Source organism: Zosterops lateralis, assembly GCF_965231275.1.
Source record: "Zosterops lateralis genome assembly, chromosome: 30".
NCBI lineage: Eukaryota > Metazoa > Chordata > Aves > Passeriformes > Zosteropidae > Zosterops > Zosterops lateralis.
In genome coordinates, this window is record NC_139790.1 from 2,160,458 (window position 1) to 2,170,545 (window position 10,088).

The following is a 10,088-nucleotide window of genomic DNA, read 5'->3' on the forward strand; positions in this document are numbered from 1 at the left end:
AAAACCTGTGACAAAAACCCCAAACCTGGAATAAAAACCCCAAACCTGAGATAAAACCCCCAAACCCGGGATAAACACCCCAAACTTGGGATAAAAACCCCAAATTCAGGACAAAAACCCCAAACCGAGGATAAAAACCCCAAACCTGAGATAAAAACCCCAAACCTGAGATAAAAACCCCAAAGCCAGGACACAAAACCCCTCGGCAGCAGCTCCTTCTTGGCTCAAATCCTGCAGTTTTTATTCCAAAAATCTCATTTTCCGTTTAGATCTAGTTTTTAATTTAGGTCTCACTTTTAGTTTAGATTTTATTTCCAGTTTAGGTGTCATGTTTAGGTTTAATCATCAGTTTAGGTCTCATTTTAGTTTAGATCTCAATTTTAGTTCAGATTTTATTTCCAGTTTATGTTTTTTCAGTTTAGATCTAATTTTCAGTTCAGATTTCATTTCCAGTTCAGATTTATTTTCCACTTGAGATTTAATTTTCAGTTTAGATTTTTCCCAGTTCAGATCCCATTTCCAGTTCAGATCTCATTTTAAAATTAGATCTCACTTCCAGTTTAGATTTAATTTCCAGTTTAATTTCCAGTTTAAATCCCATTTTTAAATTAGATCTGATTCCCAGTTTAGGTTTATTTCCCAGTTCAGATCCCATTTCTAATTTAAATTTATTTTCCAGTTCAGATTTCACTTCCAGTTTAGACTTATTTCCCAGCTCAGACCTGATTTCCAGTTCAGATCCCATTTCCAGTTGAGATTTAATTTTCAGTTTAGACTTATTTCCCAGTTTAGATTTATTTCCAGTTTAGATTTATTTCCCAGCTCAGACCTCACTCCCAGTTCAGATCTCATTTCCAGTTCAGATTTATTTTCCAGTTTAGATTTCATTTCCAGTTTAGATTTTTCCCAGTTCAGATCCCATTTTCCAGTTCAGATCCCATTTTTAAATTAGATTTAAGTTCCAGTTTAGATTTATTTCCCAGCTCAGATCTCATTACCAGTTCGGATTTATTTTCCAGTTCCGATTTAATTTTCAGTTTAGGTTTATTTCCCAGTTCAGATCCCATTTCTAGTTTAGATTTATTTTCCAGTTGAGATTTAATTTTCAGTTTAAATTTATTTCCCAGCTCAGACCTCATTTCCAATTCAGACCTCACTTCCAGTTTAGATTTATTTATTTCCCAATTCAGATCCCATTTCCAGTTTAGATTTAATTCCCAGTTTAAATTTATTTCCCAGCTCAGATTTCATTTCCAGTTCAGATTTATTTATTCCCAGCTCAGACCTCACCCCCATCTCCTTTTCCTTTTCCCACCCCATCCCTTTTCCTGCCTTTCCCTCCCTGTCCCTGTGCCTGATTCCTGCCCCATCCCCAGGCTGTGAATTCCATAAAATCCTTGGGATTTGTGCAGGAGGAATCACTCCCAGCCCTGAGCTCAATAAATGGAATTTTTTATTGGACGAGGGCAGGATTTGGGAACATTTTTGCTACAGAGGAGATGAGGAGATGTCCTTCCCTCCCTGAATCTGGGATGGCCAGAGGGAGCTGGGAGAGAGAAAAACTCAGCTGGAGATAGAAAAAGTTACTTTGAGACAATTCCAAAGTCACTTTGAGACAATTCCAAAGTTATTTTGAGACAATTCCAAAGGCTCGGCCTCCAAACCAGAGCAGTTCTGATAGAGAGAGAAAAATAAATTCCCCAAACAATTCCTGAGTTTGGGGGGTTTTGCTCCCCCAAATCCCTTCCCTGGAATTTTTCCCCTCTGGAATTTTATTCCCTGGATTTTTTTCCCCCCCTGGGATTTTTCTCCCCCTGGAATTTTTCCCTTCCCTGGAATTTTTCCCCTCTGGATTTTTTCTCCCCCTGGAATTTTTCCCTCTGGAATTTCCCCCCCCTGGAATTTTTCTTCCCTGGAATTTTTCTCCCCCCCTGGAATTTCTCCCCTTGGAATTTTTTCCCCTTGGAATTTTTCCCTCTGGAGTTTTTCCTCCTGGAATTTTTCTCACCCTGAAATTTTTCTCCCCTGTAATTTTTCTCCCCCTGGAATTTTCTCCCCTGGAGTTTTCCCTCCTGGAATTTTTTCCCCCTGGAATTTTTTTCTCCCCTGGAATTTTTCCCCCCTCTGGAGATTTTCCCCCTGGATTTTTCCTCCCCCTGGATTTTTTCCCCAAAACATTGGAATTGAAATCTGGGATTGTTTCTTTGACCATTTCAGTGTCAGTGATACAAGAATTTGACGCCGCCACTACAAAAGGCTCTCACTGAAACCTCTCCCCTTTGGATTCAAGACAAAAAATTGACCTTTTTGTCCCCAAAACCCCATTTCTACCAGGAGGAATTCCCCAGAACATTCCAATCAAACACTGAATTAATTGTTATTAAAAATCTGGGCTTTTTCTTTGGTTATTTCAGTGTTAGACACGAGAGAATTTTCTGCTGCCACTACAATCCCTCCTCTTTGGATTTAAGATAAAAAATTGACGTTTTTCACCCCAAAAAAGCCATTTCTACCATGAGGGACCCCAAGAATTGACATGGTACAGACAGGGCAGGTGAGGCCAGACTCCCTGAGCTCCAAACCCCGTCCAGGCTGGATTTGGGAACTCCAAACCATGGATTGATTCCCTGGGAATCCCCAGAGCATTCCAATCAAACACTGAATTAATTGTTATTAAAAATCTGAGGTTGTTTCTTTGATTATTTCAATGTCAGTGATACAAGAATTCGACGCTGCGACTACAAAACGCTGCCACTGCAATCCATCCCCTTTGGATTCAAGACAAAAAATTGACCTTTTTGTCCCCAAAACCCCATTTCTACCAGGAAGGACCCCAAGAATTGACATGGTACAGGCAGGGCAGGTAAGGCCAGGTGTCCTCAGCTCCAAACCCCGTCCAGGCTGGATTTGGGAACTCCAAACCATGGATTGATTCCCTGGGAATTCCCAGAACATTCCAATCAAACACTGAATTATGTGGAATTAAAATTTTGGAGGACTTTTTCTTTGGTTATTTCAGTGTCAGCGATACAAGAATTCGACGCCGCGACTACAAAACGCTCTCACTGCAATCCATCCCCTTTGGATTCAAGACAAAAAATTGACATTTTCCAACCAAAAAAAGCCATTTCTACCATGAGGGACCCCAAGAATTGACATAATACAGACAAGGCAGGTGAGGCCAGACCCCCCTGAGCGTCACCAGCGACATTCCCGGCAATTCCGGCGGTTCCTGCCGCGAGTCCAGGCGGCTCATCCCGGCCACCAGCTCTTTCCTCTTGGTCTTGTACCTCCTGTTCTGGAACCAGATCTTGACCTGTGTCTCGGTGAGCTGCAGGTGCCGGGCCAGGTGGGCTCTCTCGGGGCCCGACAGGTATTTCTGGTGGCTGAATTTGCGCTCCAGTTCGATGACCTGGCTGTGGGAAAAGGCGGCGCGGGAGCGTTTTCCCTGCCGGGGAGGGCCAGGGGTGATGGGGTGCGTGGAGGAGACGCAGTTGGGTAGGAGGGTTTCCACTCCAGAGGAGTCTGGGGAAGGAAGGAGTTGGGAATGAAAAAAAATTCGGGGAAAAAAACTACAAAAGCCCCAAAACAACAAAAAAAAAACCACCCCAAAAAACCCAAACAAACAACAAAAAAACCCCCCACACACAAACAAATAAAAAAAAAACCAAACCAAACCAAAACAAAACCCCCAAAAAACCCACAAAAAAACCCAAAACAAAAAACAAACAAACAAACAAAAAAACCACAAAAAAACCCCAAAAACAACAACAAAAAACCCACCCCAAAACCAACAAAAAACAACAGAAACAAGACAAAAACCCACACAAAACCAACCCCCAAAAACCAAACCAAACAAAAAAAATCCCACAAAACCCAAAAAAACCCCCACAAAAACCCAAAAAAAACCCCCAAAACCCCAAAACCAACCAAACAAAAAACCAAACAAAAAAAACACCAAAAAAACCCAAACACAAACCAAAAAAACCCCCAAAAACCAAAAAAAAGCCAACAAAAACAAAACCAAAAAACCCCACAAAACCAACCCCCAGAAAACCAAACCAAACCAAAAAAAAAAAAAACCCACAAAAAACAAAAACAAAGAAACCTCCCCAAAACCCGCAAAACCAAACCAAAACAAAACCAAACCAGAAAACTGAACCAAACCCCAACAAAAACAAAACCAAGAAATCCACAAAACCAACCCCCAAAAAACCAAACCAAGCCAAAAATACCCCCACAAAAAGCCAAAAAACAAACCAAAAAAACCCCCCAAAACCCCAAACAAAAACCAAACAAAAATACAACCAACAAACAAACAAAACCCGCCAAAAAAACCCCAAAAATCCCCACCCAAAACTCAAACCAAATAAATAAAAAACACTGGGGGGAAAAAAATTCCCATTGGAAAAAAAGTTCCTGCTGGAAATGCCCAAAATTTCTGGGTTTTATCCCTTAGAGGGAGGGAAAAAAAATTCCTGTTTTCTTGGGAATGTTTTACTTGATTGGTGTGAGGGTCACACAGGTGAGTTTTGTCTTCCTAAATCACAGGGTTTAATTAATTCATATATTTCAAAATTCCATAGGAACGGAGATCCAAGGGGTGGGTGGGAATGGGAATGGGAATGGGAATGGGAGTGGGAATGGGATTGAATAAAATTCCCATATAAAATAGGGTAGGAGAGAATGGAATAACATCCCGTGATAAAATAGGATGGCTTGGATAGGATGGGATGGATAAAATCCCATAAAAGGGGTATTCTCCAGTGCTGGTGTCCCTGACCCATTCCTGATCCATTCCCTGATCCAAACACATTCCCAATTTGTCCCTGACCCATTCTCTATCCAAGCTCAGACATTCCTGATCCATTCCCTGATCCTTTTCCTGTCCCAAGCATATACTTTCCTGACCCATTCCTGACCCATTCCTGACCCATTCCCTGACCCATTCCCTGACCCATTCCCTGACCCAAGCTCAGACTTTCCTGATCCTTTTTTGATCCATTCCTGATTCATTTCTTGAACCAAGCACAGACTTTCCTGATCCATTCCTGATCCATTCCCAATCCATTGCTGATCCATTCCTCATCCCAGACTCAGACATTCCTGACCCATTCCTGACCCATCCCTGGTCCATCCCTGATCCATTCCTGTTCCATTCCTGACCCAAACACATTCCTGATCTGTCTCTGACCCATTCCTCATCCGTTCTCTATCCATTCTCCATCCATTCCTGACCCATTCCCTGATCCATTCCCTGATCAATTCCCTGATCCATTCCCTGATCCATTCCCTGATCAATTCCCTGATCCATTCCCTGATCCATTCCCTGATCAATTCCCTGATCCATTCCCTGACCCAAGCTCAGACTTCCCTGATCCATTCCTGGTCCATTCTCTGATCTATTCCCTGATCTATTCCCTGATCTATTCCCTGATCTATTCCCTGATCCATTCCCTGATCCATTCCTGATCCATCCCTGATCCATCCCTGACCCAAACACATTCCTGATCTGTCTCTGACCCATTCCTCATCCGTTCTCTATCAATTCTCCATCCATTCCTGATCCATTCCCTGACCCAAGCTCAGACTTCCCTGATCCATTCCTGGTCCCTTCTCTGATCTATTCCCTGATCCACTCCCTGATCCATTCCTGACCCATTCCTCCTCTATTCTCTATCCATTCCCTGATCCATTCCCTGATCCATTCCTGGTCCCTTCCCTGATCCACTCCCTGATCCATTCCTGATCCATTTCCTTATCCATTACCTGTCCCAAACACAGCCATTCTTCACCCATTCCTGACCCATTCCCGACCCATCCCTGCCCCATTCCCGACCCATTCCTGACCCATTCCTGACCCATTCCCTGCCCCATTCCCTGCCCCATTCCCGACCCATTCCCGACCCATCCCTGACCCATTCCCGACCCATTCCCGACCCATCCCTGACCCATCCCTGACCCATTCCCTGCCCCATTCCCTGCCCCATTCCCGACCCATCCCTGCCCCATTCCCGACCCATCCCTGACCCATTCCCGACCCATTCCCGACCCATTCCCGACCCATTCCCGACCCATCCCTGCCCCATTCCCGACCCATTCCCTGCCCCATTCCCGACCCATTCCCGACCCATTCCCGACCCATTCCCTGCCCCATTCCCGACCCATTCCCGACCCATTCCCGACCCATTCCCGACCCATCCCTGACCCATCCCTGACCCATTCCCGACCCATTCCCGACCCATCCCTGACCCATTCCCTGCCCCATTCCCTGCCCCATTCCCGACCCATCCCTGCCCCATTCCCGACCCATCCCTGACCCATTCCCGACCCATTCCCGACCCATTCCCGACCCATTCCCGACCCATCCCTGCCCCATTCCCGACCCATTCCCTGCCCCATTCCCGACCCATTCCCGACCCATTCCCGACCCATTCCCTGCCCCATTCCCGACCCATTCCCTGCCCCATTCCCGACCCATTCCCGACCCATTCCCGACCCATTCCCGACCCATCCCTGACCCATTCCCGACCCATTCCCGACCCATCCCTGACCCATCCCTGCCCCATCCCTGCCCCATTCCCGCTGACCCCCGAGCAGGCACACCTGTGCCCTCCCCTCCCCCGGGTGTCCCCTGTCACCTGTGCGGTGTCCCCGCGGTGTCCCCGGGGCTCGGGGGGGTTGGGTCCCCCCGGGGGGGATTCCCGGGGCTGCTGGGGCCGCTCCGGGCTCCTCTCCCGGCTCCTCACTCCCGGCGCTCCCGGGCCGGTCCCGCAGGATGTCCTGGATGAGGAAGGACGTGCGGGGTCTGGAGGGGCCGGGCCGGGGCTGCGGGGCAGGGGGGGCTCGGCCCGGGCTGTGCCCCCCGCCGGGACCCGCTCCGGGACCCCCGCCGCTCATCCCTGAGCCTGGTGATCCTGCTCCTCTGAGCTTTTAATCCTGATCCTGCTGCTGCTCCTGATCCTGTCACTGATCCTGATCCTGATCCTGATCCTGATCCTGATCCTGATCCTGTTACTGATTCTGATCCTGATCCTGCTCTTGATCTTGATCCTATTCCTTCTCCTGTTCCTTCTCCTGTTCCTTCTCCTGTTCCTTCTCCTGCTCTTGATCCTGATCTTGTTCCTGCTCCTGCTCCTGCTCCTTCTCCTGCTCTTGATCCTGATGCTGATCCTGTTCCTTCTTCTTCTTCTGCTCCTGTTCCTTCTCCTGTTCTGCTCCTGCTCCTGATCCTGCTCCTTATCCTGCTCCTGTTCTTGCTCCTCCTCCTGATCCTTCTCTTGATCCTGATCCTGGTCCTGTTCTTGATCCTGCTCCTTCTTCTCCTCCTCCTTCTCCTTCTCCTTTTCTCCTCCTCCTCCTCCTCCTCCTCCTCCTCCTCCTCCTTCTCCTTCTCCTTCTCCTTCTCCTTCTCCTTCTCCTTCTCCTTTTCTTCTCCTTTTCTCCTCCTCCTTTTCTCCTTCTCCTGCCCCTGTCCCTGTCCCTGTCCCTGCCCCTGCCCCTGTCCCTGTCCCTGCCCCTGCCCCTGTTGGTGTCCGTGTCCCGCTGTCCCTGTCCCTGTCCCTGTCCCTGTTGGTGTCCGTGTCCCGCTGTCCCTGTCCCTGTCCCTGTTGGTGTCCGTGTCCCGCTGTCCCCGCTCCCGTCCCGGCCCCGCATTTATCGTGTCCCGGCCAAACCTCCCCTGGGGCCGATTGGAGCTGCCGGCTCCGTGTCCGCCCTTCTCCTCCTCCTCCTCCTCCTCCTGCTCAGGGAGAGCCTCCCCAGGGATTTTTGGGGTCGCAGCCCCACTCAGCGCCTTCCCCGCTTTATTTGCTCGTAAATCCCCCCTCCAGTTCTCACCATTCCCATTTACAGGTTTTTTTTCCCCCCATGATTTTTTTTCCCCCCGATTTCTGCCTTTATTTGTAGGAGTTTCCTGGGATTTGTCTCGGTTTGTTGTTGGACCTTCCAAGGAAAATTCTGCGTGTGGTTCGGGATTCCGGGATCCCAGGGAATTCCTGGAGCGGGGAGAAGGGAATTCCCTGGGGAATTGCAGGGAAAGAGAATTCCCTGGGGAATTTCAGGGTAAAGACCCTGTGGAATTGCAGGGAAAAGGGAATTCTCTGTGGAATTGAAGGGAGATGGGAATTCCCTGTGGAATTGCAGGGAAATGGGAATTCCCTGGGGAATTGCAGGGGAAAGACCCTGTGGAATTGCAGGGAAAAGGGAATTCTCTGTGGAATTGAAGAGAGATGGGAATTCCCGGTGGAATTGAAGGGAAATGGGAATTCCCTGTGGAATTGCAGGGAAAAGGGAATTCTCTGTGGAATTGAAGGGAAATGGGAATTCACGGTGGAATTGCAGGGAAAAGGGATTTGAAGGGAAAAGGGAATTTCCTGTGGAGTTGCAGGGAAAATGACCCTTTGGGATTGCAGGGAAGAGGGAATTCCCTGTGGGATTGCAGGGAAATGGGAATTCCCTGTGGAATTGCAGGGGAAAGACCCTGTGGAACTGCAGGGAAAAGGGAATTCTCTGTGGAATATCAGGGAGAAGGGAATTCCCTGTGGAATTTCAGGGAGATGGGAATTCCCTGTGGTATTCCAGGGAAGAGGGAATTCCCTGTGGGATTGCAGGGAAAAGGGAATTCCCTGTGGAATTTCAGGGAAAAGACCCTGTGGAACTGCAGGGAAAAGGGAATTCCCGGTGGAATTGAAGGGAAAAGGGAATTCTCTGTGGAATTGAAGGGAAATGGGAATTCCCTGTGGAATTGCAGGGAAAAGGGATTTGAAGGGAAGAGGGAATTCCCTGTGGAACTCCAGGGAAGAGAGAATTCCCAGTGGAATTGCAGGGAAATGGGAATTCCCTGGGGAACTGCAGGGGAAAGGAATTCCTTGTGGAATTGCAGGGAAATGGGAATTCCCTGGGGAACTGCAGGAAAAGCACCCTGTGGAATTGCAGGGAAAAGGGAATTGCAGGAAAAGGGAATTCCCTGTGGAGTTGTAGGGAAAAGGGAGTTCCCTGTGGAATTTCAAGGAAAAGGACCCTTTGGGATTGCAGGGAGAAGGGAATTGAAAGGAAAAGGGAATTGAAGGGAGAAGGGAATTCCCTGTGGAATTGCAGGGAAAGGGGAATTCTCTGTGGGATTGAAGAGAAATGGGAATTTCTTGTGGAGTTGCAGGGAAAAGGGAATTCCCTGTGGAATTGCAGGTAAATGGAAATTTCCTTTGGAACTGCAGGAAAAAGGGAATTCCCGGTGGTATTCCAGGGAAATGGGAATTCCCTGTGGATTTGAAGGGAAAAGATAATTTTTTCCCCATTTTGACCTTTCCCCTCCCATTTTTAAACCTCTTTTTTCCCTCATTTTTCCCCCATTTTTTTGCCCTTTTTCCCCCATTTTTGACCTTTTTTCCCCATTTTTTGCCTCTTTTTTACACTTTTTAATTTTTTTTCCCATTTCTTTCCCACTTTTCCCCAATTTTTTTTAATTTTTTTTTTCCCCTAAAGCCCCTAAACCCACAGATCACTCTGAGCACCCAGAGATCATCCTGAGCACCCACAGATCACCCTGAGCACCCACAGATCCCTCTGAGCGCCCACAGATCCCTCTGAGCGCCCACAGATCCCTCTGGGCACCCACAGATCACCCTGAGCACCCACAGATCCCTCTGAGCACCCACAGATCCCTCTGAGCACCCACAGATCACCCTGAGCACCCACAGATCCCCCCCAGCCCCTCCTGTGCATCCCATAAATCACATCTGCATCCCACAGATCACACCCAGCTCTCCCTGTGCACCCACAGATCACCCTGAGCACCCACAGATCAAACACAGATCCCTCTGAGCACCCACAGATCACCCTGAGCACCCACAGATCCCTCTGAGCACCCACAGATCACCCTGAGCACCCACAGATCACACACAGATCCCTCTGAGCACCCACAGATCACCCTGAGCACCCACAGATCCCTCTGAGCACCCACAGATCCCTCTGAGCACCCACAGATCACCCTGAGCACCCACAGATCCCTCTGAGCACCCACAGATCTCCCTGAGCACCCACAGATCCCTCTGAGCACCCACAGATCCCTCTGAGCACCCACAGATCAC

The 10,088-nt window shown here is 48.3% G+C and overlaps 1 protein-coding gene across 1 annotated transcript; it reads right to left on the reverse strand.

Annotated features, from left to right (window-relative positions):
• Positions 1-3,023: 3,023 nt before the first annotated feature.
• NKX3-1 (NK3 homeobox 1) lies at positions 3,024-6,900 on the reverse strand (the record flags this gene model as incomplete). The annotated part of the gene is made up of 2 exons (XM_083880407.1): positions 3,024-4,359; positions 6,750-6,900. The coding sequence occupies 2 exons, from the start codon at positions 6,898-6,900 to the stop codon at positions 3,131-3,133; spliced, it is 1,380 nt and encodes a 459-aa protein (XP_083736533.1). The 3' UTR covers positions 3,024-3,130.
• Between the last annotated feature and the right edge of the window lie 3,188 nt (positions 6,901-10,088).